The sequence below is a fragment of the Artemia sp. Qi Xiang Cuo genome, chromosome 15, assembly GCF_049724085.1.
Source record: "Artemia sp. Qi Xiang Cuo chromosome 15, ASM4972408v1, whole genome shotgun sequence".
Lineage (NCBI taxonomy): Eukaryota > Metazoa > Arthropoda > Branchiopoda > Anostraca > Artemiidae > Artemia > Artemia sp. Qi Xiang Cuo.
In genome coordinates, this window is record NC_142808.1 from 14,732,136 (window position 1) to 14,754,847 (window position 22,712).

The 22,712-nt window shown below is 33.1% G+C and overlaps 1 protein-coding gene across 1 annotated transcript; it reads right to left on the bottom strand.

The window, feature by feature from the left end:
• Window positions 1–1,267: 1,267 nt before the first annotated feature.
• Window positions 1,268–21,902, bottom strand: LOC148943364 (uncharacterized). The gene is made up of 4 exons (XM_089101618.1): window positions 21,843–21,902; window positions 13,429–13,726; window positions 5,439–5,588; window positions 1,268–1,555 (listed from the first exon to the last, which is right to left on the bottom strand). Exons 2-4 carry the CDS (start codon window positions 13,721–13,723, stop codon window positions 1,377–1,379), a joined length of 624 nt encoding a protein of 207 aa, XP_088957744.1. The 5' UTR covers window positions 13,724–13,726; window positions 21,843–21,902; the 3' UTR covers window positions 1,268–1,376.
• Between the last annotated feature and the right edge of the window lie 810 nt (window positions 21,903–22,712).

A 22,712-nucleotide genomic window follows, 5' to 3' on the forward strand; every position in this document is an offset into this window, starting at 1 on the left:
CTTTTTTCTTGTCCAAATAACTCCTAAAATATCTCAATCTTTTTCGCCCAAATAATCCTATAAAATGTTTCAAACTGTTTGCCCAAATAATCCCTAAAATGTTGATTAATTTGTTTCGCCCAAATAATCTCCTAAACATAATTTCTGAATGTTCCTTTGTTTTGGCATCCCTGCATTGGCACATTTAAAGTTCTCAGGAAACCATTCCCGCGTTAAATATATTCAATCTCCTTGTATCTCGTTTGAATTTCTGAAAATTATCTTATATGTCCTAGTTGCATCATTAAGGCTTTGAAGTAATAATTCCAGAATTTATCTCTCAGACTTAAGAATTTATCTTAAATTACATATCTCTTATACAGTAGAATCTACAGGCTTCATCTCTCTCCCTCGCTGAGAAGCCATATTTAAAATAAAATTGTGTAACTTGATTTTCATCATAGTCTATTACGTAAATCTAGGCAGAAATTTCTTAGAAACAATAGGTCGTACCGTTAGTGGATCAATAACATTGGCATTCTCGTATTCAGTGGACATGTTGCGTCACCCTTCCCCCATTATTCAATTCCCATATGTGGACTTCCCTTCGAAATTAGAGAAGGGTTCCTACTATTGGGCCGACTACCATATAGGAAGAATTTTTTTAACATTTAAACTAAAACGAAATTACCCTCTAGCCTTTTTAAAACAATTATTCTGCTTTACAGCACTTCCACTATACTGAATGTATAATTACACTTCATGACAATGTAATATATTACGTTATTACATTCCAAAGCAAATTAAAAGAAAAAGAGGTTTGAAGGTTAATTTTCCCTTCGAAAGTTTTAGTATGTTATTTTCTGCTCTCTTGCAGTTTTAATACATCAATGAAGAACAAACATTTTGCTATCACTTCATACCTGAAATTCAGTTCTATCCATCCAGCGAACTATATTTTTGAAATGTGGCATACATAATTTCTTAAACTAAAAATACGTTGAAAAGTGGTTGAAAATTGTTGAAAGGGACAGTTTTGCAATTTCTAAGCAAATTTAGATCCTTCTCTTAGAAAAAATCTACGTAATATCATAATTCTGGCTAGGGGAATGGATAGATCTGTAACTAATGAATCTGACGAAATAAGCACCTTTTCCTTTGGGTGCAAGTTACATCTGCAGACTTGTTGCAAAATCGCTTGTTTCAGAGGGAACGCATACCTTAAAAGCTGACAAATTCCTTAAGATTTGAACGGTTAAAAATAAAGTCAAAATTTACAAAATGGATTAAGTCCCACTTTTATTCTTGTCAAAATATAATCACAGTAAAACACCAACTTTAACAAAGACATAAATAGCTTTGATGGATTCAATAAACATAGTTTGGCCTACATCAATTCACCGTCCCCACCTTAATGGTGCACCGAGCACTCTTCTTTTGTTGCTTCTCATTAGTCTTAACCAACCATTGTTTTCAGTGTTTTCGTCCATTCGTTTACCCCAACGCAGTGGAGTGACTCGTCCTCGTTTCCCCCACCTTAGAGGCTTTACTCTTTTTCCACCGAATCGAATTTGATCTAAAATAAGAAATAACATTGAAGTATTTTTTGGGGGGATAAATCTCTTTCATTTTACTGATACAAATATCTTTTTATTTTTCTTAGCATAAATCTTTTTTAGTATAAATGTTTTTTTTTGTATAGATCTCTGTCTTTCGCTCTTTTAAATGCAGTTTAGTCTCTTTTTCCTTAATTTATTTTTTAAACGTAGCTAAAACTAACACTACTTTTCCGCATAAGAATCACATTCCAACAATAGTTTTACTTCTTTTTTTTGGTGGGGGAGGGGCTTGATTGACATATATTGTAATCAATACTATTTGCTTGTGATCCTAATAGTTACACTTAGAATACATGAAAAAATTGAAAAAAAAAACATCATGATCAGGATAGAAAATTAAAAATGACAATAAAACTTATGGTAAAATAGAGCACTAGTTGAAAAACATTTATTAATCCTTTTCGAAACTTTCATCAATGCTTAGAGAGTTCAATAATAAATTGAACCAAGTTATTTTTTTTTACCAATTCCAAAAAAGCACATCAAGGAAGGAATATATTTCGGCTCATTAAAAAGCCGATAGTGAACTCCAGGCTGGTGAAAAAAGAAAAAGAGAACAAGTCCCATTAGAAAGAAAATTTTTTGGGCGCAATATTTACAAAACTAACAAATTAAAACATATTTTTTTTTAATTTGTGCCCTTGAATGTCTTATACATAATTGTTGCCTTTTACACTAAACTTAAAACTAGACTGAAACTTCATGATTTACTTTTTATTTCAATATATCCTATTTTAAACTATTAATAAATAGTAGGTTTCTAGAATATACTCTGGAGGGCTACTTTGTTATCACCCTGCAGATTTTTCTTCATTTTTGGTGGATAGTTATTTATTTGATTTTTTGAAAACAAGTCGTAATATCTGATTATTGTGGTAGTTTTTTTAACAATTAATTTAAGATTTCTCTTGGCTGAATTGTGGGCACTAATGGAAAGAGGCAAGATGCTTTCAATCGTTTTGGCCTGTCAAAACCCATGCCACCGTACTGCATAGCATCAGTAGGGCCATCAATGGCAGAAATCAAAGCTTTATGGCCGCTATTTCTTCTATACTGAAAAATTGTTAAGTTCCATTATTATTATCCTCAATTTTCGATTTTAAACCCTGGTTTATTAAGCTTCGAGACTAAACATACACAAAAAATCCACAAAATAAATTTTAATTGGTCTCACGCAAGGGAGGGGGAGGGTATTGGGTTTGAACCCCTTCTTGGAATTTTCGTCCGACTCGTAAAAACTTAACGAAAATGTACATGACGAAAATGCAATGCCCATAAATTAACGAAAATGCAATGCACATAAATTTTGGATGTATTTTTTTAATTTTTATTTTATTTTAGCATCTTATTTAGTATTTTAAGTTTTTTATTAAGATTTTTTTATTCTATATATGAGGATCACTGCTAATCCCTCAATCCCACTCTATGCGCTGAAGTTTTACTAGTACTTAACTGAAAGCAATAAAGAACGCAAAAGATATAGTCAACTGGTAATTGTATTTGTTTTATACACCGATTGCGTTCCAAAAAAGTCAACTAAAAGTTGTATTGCTAATAGCAAATGCTATCCAACAATGCCCGTCAATTTTCAAAACACTCCATACTGTCCTTAGGGGGGGGGGGGCTCTCCCTAGCCATCTAATAGCATTATATAAATGTAACTTTGCTTCAAACTGAAAATATTTCTGCAGTAATAAGGGAGCCATTCTTCCCCCAGGATCCAAAGTTAAAGCTTAGTCCGAACATTTTCACCCAAAGAGGAGATGGGAGGGAGGCTAGAGGTTAAATTACCTCTCAACTTTGGTTGGACGGACCACACGTAATCATTTGGACAAATTGGCCCTAAAGATTCATTTGTTGAGGATAAATGTGCGCCTTCCCCCGTAAAGACCCACCGACCTTCCAACCTGCCCCAATAAGTAGTGTGCAGTGATTATCCACTGCATAACTGTTAGTGGTGTTGTATTTGCGTCCTATATATTAGCCTTCCATTTTCTGTAGACTTCTCATAAAGGTCAAATGTCCCACCATGTGACAGAATGGTCTCTGAAATCGGAAGCTCATTTATATAACTTTCCGGTAGATCCAAGCTAATTGATTATCTTGGAATATCCGTTTGACAGCATTTTGGCTCTGTTGGGGTCAAAATGCGGCACAGAATGGAGTCGACACTTTGCTGCGACGAGATCTGAAACGTGTATGCTATATATATTTCTTGTTAATAAATCTAAGCTAACTGAGCTTCTTCAAGTGTTCAATCGATAACATTTTGTCCCAAAATGGACCGAAGATTTAAATCTGTGCCACAAATTGGCACGCTCCTCTTGTTATAAAATAGGGCACCATAGCCTATTATGTCCTTTTTAATAAGCTCTCTCCCAATCCCAATATTCTACGACTGCTACTTCGATATGATTGACATGGATTCGTGGAAAATATGTAAAATTTCAAGTTTTCTTACAAAGGAAATTGAAACCTCTACAATGGGGTTTTTAGACATACTGAATATTATGCTGTAATTTTTATCAATATCCCAGACTTTGCAGGAGATGTATACTCCCTTTTTTTTACATTACGTAGCTTTTCTTAAGTTCATAACTTTTTGAGGTGATTTCAAATTTACTTCCTTATGTGTGTTTGAAATCAGAGTAAAATATATGTAAGCAATCAGCTTTTTTGTGTGCTGTTTTGATCCGTTTCAGTTACTGTAAGCATGTCATTCCTACCTTACAGTTTCTTGCCATATGCTAGCAGATATTTTTTTGGAATTATCGTCAGAGTAATTTCGTTCAGTTGAAAACGCTTCAGAACATTCAAAAACTGCTTTTTCTTCTCTGTTTGATGTCTTATATTATTCAATTCAAAATTTAAAATGATGGTTACAGAGTGACATGAAAAAAAGGCAAATAACATAGGTAATTAATTAAAGCAAGTATATTGTTGTTCAGAAACACACAAATAAAAGTAGTGTCAATGTAGATATAGTTTCAGATATGGTTTTAGCTTTTAACTTTAGGAAAGTTGAGGAGTCTGAGCCCAGACTGATTTACTGACCTCAATTTGTTTCAAGCGCATGTTGCAAAACTACCTTAAGCAGAGGCGGTTTTAGGGGAAGGATACTTATGCTGGGAGCAGAAATTTTAGGGGCAAAAAATTTCAAATAAATAATGTAATGCTTGTAATCATTTTTTTAATATTGAAATTTTATTTTTAGTAAAATAAAGTTGAGGGCACAAATAATAAATGAAAATAATTAATAGATTGTTAACTAATTAATAAAATAAAAGTAAATTAAAAAATAATAAATAGAATAATCTAATTAATGTTAATTAAACAATTTAAATAAAAATTTAAATGAATAATTGAGAAAATTATTAATTAATTATTTAATTGAAAAACAGTTTCGTTTAAATGAAAATTGTGTTACCATTTTGCCTGAAAATTTTTAGAGAGACAGGGGAGGGTGCCTATCAAGATCTTACACCGGGCGCAAGAGAGATCGGAACCACCACTGATCTTGAAGTAGGAAAAGAGGGAGGCCATTTTCTAACTTATAGGTATGTAAAATTTTGTCTCCCTCCATCTTTTCTGCAATGCGTTAATTGAAACAAATTTTACCCCTCAGTTTCATTTTATTTGAACATTATCTATTTGGGTTCTTCATAAGCTAAAGGGTACAAAGGATTAGGTATATTCTAGAAATTGCTGCAGAACCAGATTCTGCTTTCTCCGTTTTCTGGAAATCATTCATAGCCAGTTCGATTCTATCTCATTTCATTTAATTTCTTTTTTTCTACAGAATAAGTCTTATTGTATTAGTATCACATGCTCTGTACTTACTTTCTGATCTTTTACCCCATCTTAAAGGTTTCACATATCTTTTCTCCTGGAGAGATTTATATTCCAAATAGTCTTCATTTTCTGACCTTTTGCCCCACTGTAAAGGTGATTCTGTTGGTCTGATAGAATGCGGGACTTTTGGTAAGTACTCTGAAACGAAAAAAGCAATGCAAATTCTAGCCTATCTCTTATTTCTAAATAAAAAGTACAATGATTAATATAATTTCAGAGCCTTTTAAGTAAGTCTATATATGTAAGTAAGTCTATATAGTAAGTCCATTACATGATTTCTTTTGACAGGGAACAAGTATTATTTACTTATCAGAATATGCTACAGGTTTTAATTTCTTCCATGAGTATGATAGCTGATGACAGATTTTAAGGTTCCATTATATTAAATATTTTTTATGCTTTTACTCTTCGTTGAGGAATAAAATATGGATCATCGTTATACCGGCAACTAAGAAGAAAATTAAGAAGTGAACGGTATAAAATCGTGTCAGGGTAAAGTTGTCCACAGCTATTCCACCTCACAGCCATTGCACTACATCATTTCCACCATAAGGTACCGCTGAAACTAAATTTGTGATTACAGTAGCTTCTCAGAAGAACATTTGTCCTCATTGGAGGACGCACCCAAGAAAAGCAGCATACATCACAAGAAATAATAGGGCGATCCCTGTTATTCACGTCTCAAAGAAGTGGAAGAAGCCGTAGTATATTCCTTGCCCAATGTGGAAATAAATACAAATAAAGAAAAAAGATCCCCCATTAGCATAAATGGTGCATAACAACCAGCCGCAATTGACGTTTCATTAAATGTGGCAACTCTAGAATAATCCATATAGAGCATCATATGGAGCATCTATGGACCATATAGAATGCTCCATATAGAGCATCTAAAACTAGCATTTTCTTAGACCTGCACTTGCGATAAGCATTTCTCTACTCATGGGTACAGAACTGAGTTCGTTTCTCTGTCATCCCTTAGATTTTCCCCCAAATTTAATACAATTTCACTTATACTTTAATCAGCTGTAGCTGACAATGTGAACATGATTATTGTTATCTTTGTCGCACTGAGCAGTAGAATCTCTACTCCTGTCAAGCAAGGATTGGAAGACGCGCCCAGCTGGGCTAGAAAGCTTTTTGTTAATTTTTTAGGCCGTCTTATAAAGATGACAAAGTTGAATGATATTTCATGATATCTTCTGAGACTCTAGTTTTGAAAAACCTAGCATATTATACTTTATTTTGTGTTTTATGTTCAAGCATTTTATATTTTGATTTGAATAACCAAGAAAGGAACTGTTGTACCGTGTTTTATTAGTGCTATAATTTTAGACTTAAACAGCCAACCATTTATTTGTTCTATCGTGCCTCCAGCCAGAAGTTTAACTAGTTTACATGTTAAAATTGTAAAGATAAGGAAAGATCATTGGATAAGAAGAAAATACAGCACCACCCAGATGATATTTTGCACCAAGACGCTTTAAGAAGCCCACAAAAGATAGAAACGCTTTCTTCCCTTACTCTCTACTTAGTTACAAGTGGGTTTTGTCTTGACATACGTAATGTGTTCAAAGGGCAGATACCCCAGAAGCATTGACAACAACAGCATTTGCTACATGACCTAAAATATTTCTTCGGTACTTAATTCTTCTATATCACACCCTGCATTTAGAGTGAATGTTTGCGAAACCATTCCCAGAATTAGAAATTGTTAGGATTTTTATGGGTTGCAACAGTCTGTCATCTTTTAGCCCCAATCCTATCAATACTAAGGAACTTAAGTCCATTCTTTTGTCTATTTTTCTCGCGTGACGAAGTTTTTTAATATATTTTTATTATGGTATTCTTCTGGGTCCTTTTGGGGGGACTCGTGATTCTATTTGGTATAAAAATTGGACAACAGAAAGAAGCTGGTGTTTATGACAGGTCAATGTCCACCTTGTCTCTGTCTAGAAAAGTTTTTGAAAAGCAATGTTTTCTCGTCTTAATGATTGCTTTGGTTTTGAAGATCTTTTCTCCCAAAATTCATCTGGATTCTCGAATCTACGTCCATGTTCTGAGTTGACCCTTGCAGCTTCAATCCTGAACATCTGTAAACTGTTTGATTCTTTGACGCACAAAATATATAATTGAAATTGTCACACTTGGCGATAAGAAAAATTTTGCTATACGACTGTATTTTTACCGAGGATAAAAATGAATCTGTATTTTGGCAGCCACATATATCCTCCCGAATCCTTTTATTCCCCTTAACAATAGCTTATTGTTATTGAATGTCTGGTTGCTTTACAGGATAATAGTGCCTTCGTTAATTCTTGAAGAACAGAGCTTAAGACATCCCGGATTTAGAGAATACATTTGAAATGGTATACAGTGGTCTGAAACCAGTTGCTTTTCCAAGATACCTGATTCTATATCAACATATCTATATACATATATATATATATATATATATATATATATATATATATATATATATATATATATATATATATATATATATATATATATATATATATATATATATATATATATATATATATATATATATATATATATATATATATATATATATATATATATATATATATATATATATATATATATATATATATATATATATATATATATATATATATATATATATATATATATATATATATATATATATATATATATATGTATATATATGTGTATATATATATATATATATATATATATATATATATATATACACACATATATATATATATATATATATATATATATATATATATATATATATATATATATATATATATATATATGTATATGTGTGTGTGTGTGTGTGTGTGTGTGTGTGTGTGTGTGTGTGTGTGTGTGTGTGTGTGTGTGTGTGTGTGTATATATTTATATTTATATTTATATAAATGCTACCCTGTTTTCACCATGAAACAATTGATTATTGCTTCCAAAATTTCCGGACGCCGACGTAAAATGTCCAGTTGAGAAAGAATTACGATCGTTGACTATGAGTAATCCTTTTGAACATTTGCATTTAACAAAGTTCAAAGGCTAAGCATTTTTAGTTACTATTAGCATAATATTTGTATATTCGTTTGTTTTTGTTAATTTTCGGCGAGTAATTTTCAGAGAAAAACTTGTGAACCAGGTCTGGCAAAATCCCCTGCGTTTTTTTTTAGCCTATTCTCAGCTACTCCACCTCCCGTTTGTTAAAAAAAAGTCTCCATAAAGAGAATTCTAGAACTAGCCTCTTCTAGAACTAGAACTAGCGTTTCTAGCTCTACTTATGGGTACAGAACTGAGTTAGGTTTTCGGTCATCTTCGATGCAATACCTTAAATTAGATATTTTTTTCCAAGGCCACACTGCCTTTCTATGACGAACAAAAAAACGTTCAAATGGCGATAAGTCAGTTTACTAGACGGTGAAAACAGATACAAAAGTCTGGATATTTCGACCACGTATACAGCGATAGTCATCAGCAGATGACTTTGTATATATCTGCTGATGACGATGGCTGTATATGTGGTCGAAATAGCCAGACTTTTGAATCTATTTTCACTGTATAAATAAATGAACAAATCTCCATTTTAACCTTTATTTGTTTTTCAGTCATCCAACATAAGTAGCTGATTTTCAAACAAATTTAATACAATTTAACTGATATTTTAATCAGCTGTAGCTGACTATATGAAGATCGATTTAGCGTGAATACTGAGGCATCGAGACGGGATTAGCCTCCCTTATAAACGGAATAGTTTCAGTTCGTTTCAGGTTTTAATGTTGCTCCTTGTTTCAGTTGAAAACTATTTTTTTTTATTTAATTTCGTATCGCTTTTCCAATAATTCCGAGAAATCCGCCTCCCCCTCTCTTAAAAATTTCCTCCAAAAATAAATCCATGAAAAGTTCATTCTGAATAGAATCCTCCCACTAGAAAATTCCCCATGGGTAACTCCATCTTCACTGAAAATTTCACCCGGAAAAAAAATGGTCCCGGAGGACCATTGGTTTGATAATAATCATCCTTGAAAAAAAAAATTAATATATAAAGGAATTGTTTATGAAAATTGTTATAAAATTTATTATTTATTATTTAAATATATATAAAATTTACATTTATTACAATTATTGTTATATAATTGTTATAAAAATTCAAATGAATTTACTGAAAAAAATGTGCATTGTCAGTTTAATTTACATGTGTTGATGTTTATTCCTTAAAATCTTAATTAGTTTTTGATTTCTTAAAGTTATAAAAGTGAAAACATTTAAAAGAATTTTTGTAGTAAAGTACAAATTATATTCTGGCTTTTAGAAAGCATAGGGGTTTTGAACCCTAAACATATTAATTTCTGCTCGTTTTGAGTTTGACTCTGTTATTTTAATTTCTGTTCATTTTGGGTTTCATTTATTTATTGGTACTGATTTGCGGTAGTTGTATGCCTGGTAGATTGTTTGATTCTTTTTTTTTTTAGTTCATTTTTGGTTTAATGGAGTTCTTTACTTTCTTTTGGAAAATTTATTTCATGGAAAAAGTTTTTTTAATTAATTTCAGCTCGTTTTATATTGACAAAGTGTTTTTCAGGGGAAAAGTAAAAGTTCGAACCCTTCAGATTTTCCTTTAAGAATTTATAGTTTAGCCTACTGTTTATATGCTGGAGAAACTTTTTCAGCAATTTTTAACAACATAAACTCTTTTGAAAATCATGACACAAATACCTTTCCCAAAGATTTACATCTATGCTCTTTCATAGCCTGGATACAATTACACTCTTTTGATTTAGTGGAATTTTAAGAGCAGAAGTAGTAATAGAAGTAGCCCTGAAAATTTGAACTTAACACCCTCAGTGGTTTTTGGTATATTGCTGAAATGTCTTATTGGGAACCAGCATACAAGCAGTTTGTTTTGATATAATTTTAAAGCATTATTTAGTTTCTAAGCATAACGAGCCAAATGCATAACTGTGGAGGGTTGCACTAATCAAAAAACATAAAGGTATAGTTACTAGACCGTTCAGCTACGCTGAACAAATTTGTTGTCTTAAAATTTTGATTGGAAGTGTCTGGAAAATTATGAGCTAAGGAGGAGGGCTGATTGCCCTTTAATAATTTTTGACTCTTAAGAGTGCATTAAAACTTTTTATTTACCTTTCAAGAGGACAGATTATCAGCAATGCTTCACATACAGATTATCATCAATGCTTCAGGACCGGTTGATGGTATCAAGTTGAAAATTTCATCGTGTGTTGAAGGGGATGTTGAAAAAAACGGGCTATTTACATACTGCTACTAATAGTACTACTGCTACTACAACTATTGCTACGCAGAATTACTGAACCTTTCAACAATGCTGAAAAAATTGATGTCTCCAAACTGTGTTTAGGTATTTTTTATGGGAAATGATGGGCGCGGGGGGGGGGTCTCTCAAATCCCTTACTCTTAAAAAGAGCACTCTAACATCCAATTTAAAATTAAATAAGACCCGTCTGAATTTAATTCGACCACCCATTCCATAAAAACCTTATATACCTCCAGGGCATAACTTAAAGCTCTTGCCCCAGGGCTCTGGAGGGTTGTGCCAACCCTTGAAGCGTTGTTATATGTTCTTTGGACTATTTTAAAGCAAAATTGTCATTGCAAAATTTAAATCAGATGCATTTGGTAGAAAGAGGGGTAGTTGGGTGGGGTGTTAGTTGACCTCTTTCACTATTGACTCTTAAAAGGGAACTAGAACGTCCAATTTCAACTAAATGAGCCACCTCTAAGGTTTGTACAACCATCCCTTCCATAAGAACCTTAAATGCCCCAGGGAATAACTTACAACCCTCGCCCTCTAGCTTTGATGGTTTGTATCAACCTCAAAAGCCTTGTTATATAATAATTGGACTATTTTGAATAAAAGGACTGTCTCAAAATCTATTTGATACACCTCAGGAAAGCACGACGTGTTTGTGTCTGGGGGGAGGGAGGAAGGCAGCTGCGGTCTGATCACTTTTACCCTTTAAAAGGGCACTAAAACATATGACTACTAATACAATGAGTCCCCTACAAAGTATATTTTTTATACTTTTAAGAACCGACTACCCTTTTTTAAGAACCTTATATGCCCCAAGGGCATAACTTGCCACTCTTGACCTTTGGGCTTGAGGGATTTTTTTTTATCCTCAAAGACATAATTAACAGACTTTTTCAAATACGTTGAACAAAATTGTATTTCAAAATTTTGATTGGAAGTGTTTGGGAAAATAATGGGCGTGGGGGGTCATTTGCCCTCTGATAACTTTCAACTACAAAAAATTAATAGTCCTCTCAATTTCCAATCGAATAAGCCCTTTTTGAAGCTTCTAAGACAAAATTTACTATAAAAACACTATATGCCCCAAGGGCATAACTTACGACCTTTGTCTTTAGGACTATGGGGGGGGGGGAGGGTTTGTCATCCTCAAAGACATAATTTCCAAACCTTTCAATTACGTTTGAAAAAAATTGCCTTATCAAAATGTTGATTGAAAATGTTTTGGGAAATGATGGGCTTGGGGGGGGGGGGGTTGATTCTCCCTCTGATTACTTTTGACTATTAAATAGGGCAAAAGTCCTCTCAATTTTCGCTTGAATGAGCCCTTTTTTAAGTTTATATGACAGTGCTTTCTATAAAAACCTCATATACCCCCAGGGCATAACTTACAACCTTAGCCCTGAGGGCTGTGGGGCGGGGGTTATCATCCTTAAAGTCCTAATTTCCAGTAATCTTTAAAATTGTGATTGGATTTGTTCGGGGAAATGGTGCGCGTGAGAGGGGGGCTAGTTTTCCCTCCTAATTGCTTTCGACTATTAAAAAGGGCACACGACCTTCCAATTTCCAATCGAATGAGCCCTTTTTGAATATATATATATATATATATATATATATATATATATATCATTAATATAATCTATCTATTTGAATTTTGCACTTTAGTGGGTTTTTTTTTCTCTTTTCTCTCTGTGGAAACAAGTGATTTTTTTTCTCCCTGAGCTAGTGACTCTTGTGTCTTCCCTTCTTTAAACGCTAAATAGCTTTTGGGAGAATAGTATAGTGCATTGACGCATGTGCGTTTCATCATAAAAAATCTTATTTTATCTTCAGAAAATTTTGCCCAAAACTGTCCCAGTCAAAATTTGCAAGAATTGAAAGGGGCCGTAAAAATATTCCTAGTTGATTCAGAGCAACTTCAAAATTTCCTATGTAAAATCTGGTTTTTAACATTTTTCAAAATGCTCTTATTGTTAAAATATATGTGTTTTATTTTGATATCGAAGCCAAAAGCTATATATATTATAAAAAAGGAAAATATTCGATGTTTTTTTTGTCAGCCCTATTACAAAATAGGCTTTTATTGGGGCCCCTTCTATGGCCTTCTTTTAATTGTCATCAAGGGTCTAATGAAAACTTACTAAAGTTCTTTCAAAATTAGTTTATTCAGATGTTACGCATTGTTAAGATAATTGATGTAGTTTGCAACTTTTTGAACACCCTGTATGCCTGCGAGTAGTCTAACAAGAAAGCTGAAACTTGAAGCGACAAAATCTACTTTCATTCCATAGTTTTGAAGAAGACACCAGTGTTTTTGACACCAGTCGGCTTTTTAACTATATCTTCTTAATATAGTTATAAGAAAGAGTGGCTATAAGAATAGCTATAAGAATAGTTTGAAGTAGACTCTGTTTTTGAAACCAGCTAGCTTTTTAAGTATATCTTCCTAATGTGGCAACAAGAAAGTGTGTCAATCAAAATAGTTATAAAAATTGTTTTGAAATAGACGGTACTTTCGACACCAGTCGGCTTTTTAACTATATCTTCCTAATATAAGAAAGAGTGGAAAGCAATTTTGAAGAAAATCTTCATTTATTTCCTTCTCGAATGTTTTTAAGTGCAGTTGCTAAGTATGCCGTTTTTAGAAAAAAAACAAAGCTCTGCCATTCTAATGGCTCTGACCTGGGCTGGGCTTTGCCTTTTTCAGTAAGCTCATAATATTCTTCCATCTTGCATATAAGCCCAAGGCATTCTTCCTTAAGAATTTCCTACCCTCGCTTGAAGAATCTTCTAGATATTCGGTTGATTCATTTTCACCAAAAGAGTAGTCAAAGTCGGGTTGTTCTACCTGATGGGTGTCCCTAATATATGCTGTTTCTTTATCAATTTCGTTTATTTCGCCAGATGCAAAACTTAGCCACCACATAAATAGAACGATTGATTTGCAGCAAATAGCTAGTGAGTTTGATCCCGGCATTTTCTGGAAAAGAAAAAAATGAATTTGTTAATCTTTATCCTATTCCACCTTTTGCAGTAAAAAAAAGAGTAAAAGATTTAGCTAAATACTGTCCAGAAGTGTTGAGAGTACAGAATGAAGTGACGGATATAGTAAATGTTTTTATGGGGAACTTAGTTGCTTTTGTACAGAGAACACTAATATGTTTAACATATATGTATATATGAACAAGATTAAGTAAAAAATAATAAATAAACAATAAGTAAAAACAATAAAATATATACAATACATATTAACAATATAAATACTCAGTTCCATTCAGTATTTATGTTGTGAAACTTCTTTTTAGGCTACTGGGATCTTGTGGATGTGTTCCTTTAAAAAACATAGATTGAATATTTAGAATAGATCAAAATATCTTATAATGTTCTTCCGTAACCTTTGGACTCTAAATCAAGGAATCAGTTTGCTAATTTGGTATCTGAGAAGACCAGAGGTTTTATTAGTTGGTGCTTTAACTTGCTAGCTCAAGTTGTTCAATGAAGATAACCAAAGTAGTATAAATATATATATATATATATATATATATATATATATATATATATATATATATATATTATTAGTACCTTATACGCATAGTACGCTGGTTGCCAGAAGCACAAACACTGGAAAAGGTAACATTTGGTCTAGTGCCCTCCCCAAAATATCTAGATTTTTTTTATACTCTCTATAAATCCTTGATGCCTTCTGTTTTGGCTCTTCTATTGAATTTGTTGCCGTCCCTTTCCTCTGATATAAGATCATGTCTACGTATCTGCCAGTGGTATCCCTGTCTATCTAATTCCTTGGAAAACTGATGTCAGGTCAAGATTTTCAGCTATTTTTGACAGGTGGGGGGCAACTGGCTGCTGAACTAAGGTTTTGGAGGACACAGAAAAATTAAATTAAGTGTCACCTAGTGCATCCAATTTACTGAAATACCAAATTGGTTATGCGAGTATCTACGAAATGGCGTGGTTTGAAATTGAAATTTTCAGAGTTGAAATAAAACGAAGCGGGAGGAGCAGGAATATTTCTAATTTTACGGGAAGGAGGGGGGCGGTGCTAACAATAACATGTGTCCGATCAACCTCGACCTTTTTGTGTTTGACCTATAACAATACATTCACGTCCAAGCATTGAAGTAGAGCACTTCAGCCTTTTTCAAAGAAAAGTAAAAAGGTTGATTAAACGAAAGATGAACACAAATAAACACAAAGAACTCTTCAAGCGTAAAACTACCAAGTCATGATATATAATAGATAATCAAGTGAAACTCAAAACAAGTAGAAACTACAACAATGGGGACTAAAACTAACACCACCTGTGCCTTCTAAAGGCAAAAACCTAATTTACACTTATTGAAAATGGTTTTTGTTTCGAGCAATGTTTTATTTTTAATAACAAGAAAAAAACAAAAAAAAATCACCACCGTAACCAAGACTACTGAAAAGAACTAATGAAAGGGGGTATGAAAGTTTAATAGATAAGGACATTCATTCCTGGAAGTCTTAATAACTTTAGGTCTATCAAAGTTATAAGAGAGAGAACGTTTAAAATACATTTACTTTCAGAAGGCACAGGAGGTGTTATCCCAACTCATTTTTGTGGGCTTGTCTGCTCGTTTTAAGTTTGACTTGTTTATTTTTTATAATTTCTGTTCGTTTTGGGTTTTATTTTTGTATTTATAGTGATTTATGGTAGTTGTACGCTTGAATAATTATTTTAAAAAACACACCGTATGAAATACATATTGTCTTTGATAAAACGCAAATGACACTAGAAAGTTTGGAAAAGCTTAGAAAATTTTTATAAAGTTTGGGAGGGAGGAGAAAAAGCACCACTCTAATTTGTATATATTGATTAGACCTGTGATTATTTTGTTTTTTTTTAGCTATTACTGATGTTATTACAAATAGCACACCCTTTGATACACAATTCCTTTTCAGTAGTGTAAAAATGACTAAGTCAAACAGTTCGTGGTAACGAACTGTTAGTAAGGAGCGACCCGGCTCAATGGTAACCGAAACTCTAAAAAACGGAATTTTGATCCCAATAGATACATCAAAAGAATCAAATTTTAATTTTGATTTCAAATATATAAGTTTTATCAAGTTTAGTCTTACCCATCAAAAGTTACGCGCCTGAGAATATCGGCTGATTTTTGAAAAAAGAGGGAAAGACCCCCTAAAAGTTATAGAACCTCAATGAACATCACACCATCATATTCAGCGTATCAGAGAACCCTACTGTAGAGGTTTCAAACTCCTATCTACAAATATGTTGATTTTTCCATTTTTTTCAAAAAGAAAGATCACGGATGCGGGTTTATTTGTTTTTTTGTTGTTTTTTTTTTTTCAGTGGTAATCGTATTGACCCAGTGGTCCTAGAATATCTTAGGAGGGCTCATTGGAACGGAAATTAAAAGTTATGGTGGCCTTTTTAAGTGACCAAAAAAATGGTGGGCAACTAGGCCCTCTCCCATGCTCATTTTTTTTCCCAAAGTCACCCAATTAAAATTTTGAGCTAGCCATTTTGTTAATAATAGTCTAAAATATAATAAATATTTCTTTGACGATTACTTAATCCTCCACAGTTCCCAGAGGAAGGGCTGCAAGTTATGAACTTTGCCCATTGCTTACATTTTGTGTTGGTTATTGGGAAGTATACAGACATTTTCAGGAAGGATTTTTTTCTGGTGGGGGGTGGGAGCTGGAGGAGGGGGTTACTCGGGAGAATCTTTCCCTGGAAGATGTTTCTTTGGGGTAAGGGACATTTCTATGAAGAAGGCGCCGGATTTCCAAGCATTATTTAAAAAACGATCAGAAATTAAATAAAAAAAAACAAGTTTTTTCAACTGAAAGTAAGAAGCAACATTATAACTTAAAACGAACAGAAATTATTACACATATGAAGGGGTTCTCCCCCAAGTCAATACCTCGCTCTTTAAGCTAAAGTTTTTTTTAGTGCTTTAAAAAGAGCTATCTATTTTAATTAAACGTCCTTTGTGATTCAGAGGTTTGTGAATTAAATAAAATTTTAACTTTTAACGTAAAGAGCATGGTATTGACTAAGGGGAGAACCACCTCATATATGTAATAACATATACGTAATAAAAAAAACAATAAAAACAAGCGATACGGCTCAATAGTAATCGAAACTTTTAAAAACGGAATTTTGAAGTCAATAAATGTATCAAAAGAATGGGCTTATAATGCTGATCCTAAATATATAAATTTTATTAAGTTTAGTATTACTCATCAAAGGCTACGATCCTGAGAAAATTTACTCGATTTTTTAAAGAGGGGGGAAACATCACCTACAAGTGAAAGAATTTTAATGAAAATCACACCGTCAGATTCAGCGTATCAGAAAACCCTGTTACATAGGTTTCAAGGTCATATCTGCAAAAATCTGCAACTTTGTATTTTTTGCCAGAAGAAAAATATACAAATATAGAAGTTCATTACGTAAGTTAATTTGTAAATTACGTCAGAACCAAATTTAGAGACAGCCATTCAGAAATTAAATAAAAAAAACAAGTTTTATTAACTAAAAGTAAGGAGCGACATTAAAACTTAAAACGAACAGAAATTATTCCGTATATGAAAGGGGCTGTCCCCTCCTCAACGCCTCGCTCTTTGCGCTAAAGTTTGACTTTCTCACAACTCTATTTTTGCTAAACAATAAAAAACTTTAGCGTAAAGAGCGAGGTGTTGAGGAGAGGACAGCCCCTTTCATATACGGAATAATTTCTGTTTCGTTTTAAGTTTTAATGTCGCTCCTTACTTTCAGTTAAAAAACTTGTTTTTTTTATTTAATTTCTTAAAGGCTTAGGGGTTGGTTGTCCTACTCCGGTTTATCCCGGCAATTTTTGTTCGTTTAAGTTTGAACGAATTACTCGTTTTAATTTCCGTTACTTTTTGGAATTCATTTATTCATCTATATAATTATCTTTTGAATATAACCATTTATTTAATATTTCTTTGTTTTAGGTTCCATTTATTTATTGATAGTAATTTCCGTTCGTTTTAAGTATGAATTATTTTTTGACTTTATTTCTACTTTCCTGAAGTTCACTTTTCTTTGAAAAATTCTTTTTTTTGAAAATATTATTTTAGATTAATTCTATTGAATAGATTCATCCAAAGATTAGTTGCGAAGTGGATCATCCCTAAGCAAAGTAATCTCCGTGATGCCGTCATTTAAATTTTTAACCATTCCACAAGGTAAAATATATAGTTGCCAAGGCTAATGATTTAATTATTGTTATTGTTGGTTCTCTGGATCTTATGAAAGAAAAAGAGATAGGTCGAGGGAGAAATTGAGAAAGAAAGAGAGAGAGAGAGAGAGAATGTTCTATCTATGTCTTGTTAAGTTTATTCAAATTGCCAGAGGACATGTCTTTATAAATTAATTTATATGAACATATCCTTCATTCTTTACAGAATGAACATGTCTTTCATTCCATGAAAATGTGTTTTGATGTATTTACGCTCTAAACTCTTCAGTGATCTTAATAGTCGCTTATATACTTTCTCTCAGAAGTCACCCAGTTTCCAAGGAGAACAATCTAATTCAGCGGCAAAAGTGGGATTATCAGGAAAATATTCGTCCTGAACTTATTACCTTCTGGTACAATGACGCCGTTAGGAAAAATTATGATTCTCATTAACTTTCGACACTACTGATGATTAATGAGGCCATCAAATATCTTCTTCATTAGAAATAGTTACTTCATTCTTTTTTAAATTGTAAATAATAGGGATTATAATAATTAGAGATTAACTGACGAAAGAATTTGCTGCCGCCTGTGTCCCTTAACTATTTTCTCTTGTATCTCCCTTAACTATTCTACTTTAAGTTTTCAGGACACATTCTGAAAAAAGCTGGGACCATTTTTTCGTAGTTTTTTTTTTTTTTTTTTTTTTTTTTTTTTTTTTTTTTTTTTTTTTCTGACTGTAGATGAGCCAAAACATTTCATCTGCAAGGGGCGTAAATTCCTGGTCAGTAAGGAACCTTAATTCCATTGTTATAGCTTTGTATCTCTATTGTTTTGGAAAAAGAAGGATTGCTCTTTTTGATAAGGATTTGAAAAGGATTGCTTTTTTAAAAAAAAAAAAAAGAGTTTACTATTTTAAAAATAGGAAACGGTCATGGTTTTTTGTTATAAATAAGAAAAATTGCTATAAGTTAATTCCTAAGTTAATTTCGGTATGTCAAACAGTTTGTGTAAAGGAACTGTTAGTAAGGAGTGATACGGCCCAACAGTAACTGAAACTGTAAAAAAAGAATTTTGATGGCAGCTGGTGCATCAGAAAAATTTGATTTTTATTCTGATCCCATACATTAAATTCATTAAGTTAAACGTTATTCGGCATAAGCTAAGAGCATGAGAAAATTTTTGGATTTGCGAAAAAGGAGGGAAACGCCCCCAAAATGTCAAGTGATGTTAATGATAATTACACCATTAGAATTAGCACATTAGAGAACCCTACCGTAGAGGTTTCAAACTTCTATCTACAAAAATGTGGAATTTTGTAGGGTTTTTGCCGAAAGAAAGATCCTAGATGCGTGTTTATTTTTTCCCCCAGGGGCTAGTGTATCCAAAAAATAATCCTACAAGAATGAGAGAGGGCTATTTGACAGGAAATAAAAATTCCAGTGCCTTTTTAAGGAAAAAAGATGGGAGGCAACTAGCCCCCCTCCCACGTCCCTTTTCTCCAAACGATATCTGACAGAAAGTTCGAGATAGCCATTTGGCTTAGCATAGTTGAAAGGTCCAGTAACTATGCCTCTAGTGATGACATGACCCCTACGACCCCTGGGTGAAGGGCAGTAAGCTATGTCATTTTTCCATTGCTTACATACAGCATTTGTTATTGGGAAACAGTATTTTGGGGATTTTCCAAGGGGGGTATTCCAGGTTGAGAATAGTTTCTGGTGAGAAAGTTTCCAGGGGAATTTTTCAGGGCTAAATTTTACCGTGGGGAAAAGGGGGATTTCATGACATTACTTGAACAAAAAAGTCAAGAATTAATTTTAAAAAAGAGTTTTTTCAGCTAGAATTAAGGAGCAACATTAACACTTAAAAACGAATGGAAATTATGTCATATGCGAGAAGGCTGCAACTTCCGTAGTCTTAGCTCTATACGTTAAAGTTTAACTTTCTGTCACAAATCCTTAAGAAAGACTTCTGAATGAGAAGTATTTTCAAAAAACTTGAATATTTTAGTGTTAAGAGCAAGGGTTGAGAAAGGGGCAGTCCCCCGCAAATAAACAACTGCTTCATTTAAGTTTTAATGCTGTTCCTTAGTGATTTAAGTAGAAAAAACTTATTTCTTTATTTAGTAGCAATTAAATCTTTGTAAAACATTATGTGTCAGTCAAAAACCCATATGGAAAACACATAATAGTCATGGTCAGAAACAGACCAGAAACAGGTGAACACGAGATGCAATCCAGAACCTCAAGATTAGGACAAACAGCTTTCAATATTCTAAATGTTTCATATATTTTCAGTCGTTGTTTATGAAATTCAGTGGGGTGTAAAGTTCAGTGACGTTATTCATTGTGCATTTTATTGTCCCTCTTCCCTAGAATTTGAATTTCTTACATATTTTCATTAAAAAATCAAAAAAATTGATCCCCCTCAGATTTTGAAAAAAAATTTGTATTTCAGTTCCGGAAAAGGACAGAAAATTCTTGTCTTACCCCTGAATTTTCTTGCATTGGCATCACTGGCACATACTTTCCTGCCAGGAACACCTACCAGCTTACCAAGTATGATAGAATTAACAAAACTAAAATATAAACTAAATCTGCTCGGGGTTAGCAGACTGATAAACGAACTTTCACAATAACACTCCGTACAAAGAATCTGCTTTGGCCAACTCCTAAAGAATCCACAACAGATTTCAAGTTCCACACAGAATCATAACACAAAAGGTAATAGATGGATCAAAGAAAATTGTCCTCATTCCCTCTCCCTAAACATGCAATTTGACCCTAATGCATATAGTTGTTTTGAAGTAACTCCACCCCTCCCCAAAGCCAAAATTTGTGGTCAACTTGGCTCCTCAACTCTCCCTCAACCCTACCAGTTCATACATATGGGCCACTTTGGAACATTAAGTGGCACTCCTTTAGTATACTTACTCTTTTATATATCTCAAACTGAAGACTCGATGGAAAACCCGTTTTGACGGGATGATGCAAGACACCGCTGTAGAGAAATACAATGTATAGTGTGGTTTTAATTACGTATACGATATTTAAAGGGTGTTTTTTTTGTTGTTTTTTTTTGGGGGGGGGGGAGGTACCCAGGTTAGGTTAGATTACGTATTTAATATATGCTATACTTTGCTCCCCCCTAATGTGCAAATATAAAGCCCAAATTTGTTTCTAAACTTTTGTGTAGTCATCCTATTTTATTTTGTTTCATTAGAATTAACTAAACTAGCAGTATATAAAAGAGTGGGTATATCGAAGGAGTGTCCATTTGGTTATTAGAAGTTTATTTACCCATCTGTCATAGATCTGTTTAAAAGCAGTATTATTTTGAGCTTAACTAGTAGATTAAGGTTTGTTTCAAAACAACGTTTAAAATTCTAAAAATGGAAAAGATGTTTTTTTTTCGAAGAAACCAGAATACCCCTTGCAACTATATATACTGACAAACATGAGAACATCCAACAAGATTAATTTTCTATTGCCATAGAGAGGCCGTATCAGAATATAATGTTTTGGAGTAGCGGAGGGAGGCATCAAGAGCCGTAGGTTTACCAGGGACAAGGCTCTAAAAAGTTTTATCTCTAACTGGTTTGAAAAAAATATCATATTTCCTTCATTTCCTGAATTTGTTAGCTTTTTGGTAGGTCATGTTAGGTCGTGGGTGTTTTGATAGGTCGTGATAGGTCACTGGCTCTTACTTAAATGGGATACTTGTATTATTCTGATTACCAGATTCTAGCTAATGACAAGGATATTTCATTTATTTTTAATCATTCTTACCAAGCATTTTGCATAAATATTCTTTTTTACTACATGAGAACTAAATTAATTTAAAAAATAATAATGTATCCAATAAAAAAGTACTCACAATGTCAAAATACTTAGTCCGTTCGCAGTCCTTTGAGAGCCGTCTGTATCCCAATTCTATGTCATAACAACTGTTGAACTGACTTGTCTTTAGAATTCATATAAGGTATGAGCTGCTATATTCTCCCACTACTTGTCGCTAAAACTGCTTCTTTTCTATTGGCTAAAGTTTCTTCGAAAGTGACCAATGAGAAAGCACTTTTATATCTTTCATATAGAAAGCAATTTCAGGTATGACGTAGTCAGAGTTTTTCACTTGTAGCCAACAAGTAGGACTGCTCATTTAAAGTCTTAAGGCAGTACGGCAATTTAAAAATTATTTTACGAGCCTCAGTGTCGGCTGGCTGTCTCAACGATAAAGGATAAACTAGCGAATACTCCTAGGAGACTACCTATCATAACACCATATCTTCAAAAGCTGACAATAATTTGTGGTTTGACTGAAATTGGACATTGAAAAAACATTGAAATCTTGTCGACGAGTTTGTCAATCAAAGTGGGTGGCACCACAGTGCCACCCAAAGCGGCCAAATAAAACAGATGATAATTCATTTGAATTTATATTTATTGTTTTCTAAGTAGGTATGCTTCAACACCTTTAGGGACTGCCCTTTCCCGAACTTTATAAAGAAAATTTTACTCCATACAATTGAAAAAAAAAATACACTTTCTGATTATGTAGGTTTCTTTAAAACTGAATATCTCTGTCTCTGGAATGAAACGGGGAAAACTTAATTTTTTTAATATATCTCTGAGAAAGTAGGTGTCGGCTTTTAATTTTCTGATGTCTAATCAAAAAAAAATACACTTTCTGATTATGTAAGTTTCAGTAAAACTGAATATCTCTGTCTCTGGCATGAAACAGGGAAAA

Excerpts from the sequence above, each read along its gene's own strand:
- LOC148943364 (XM_089101618.1), bottom strand. The coding sequence starts at position 13,723 with ATGCCGGGATCAAACTCACTAGCTATTTGCTGCAAATCAATCGTTCTA. Across the intron at positions 5,589-13,428 it reads AAAGGCAAAGCCCAGCCCAG|AGTACTTACCAAAAGTCCCG; the intron begins GTCAGAGCCATT and ends TTTTCGTTTCAG. Across the intron at positions 1,556-5,438 it reads ATGGGGTAAAAGATCAGAAA|ATCAAATTCGATTCGGTGGA; the intron begins GTAAGTACAGAG and ends TTCTTATTTTAG.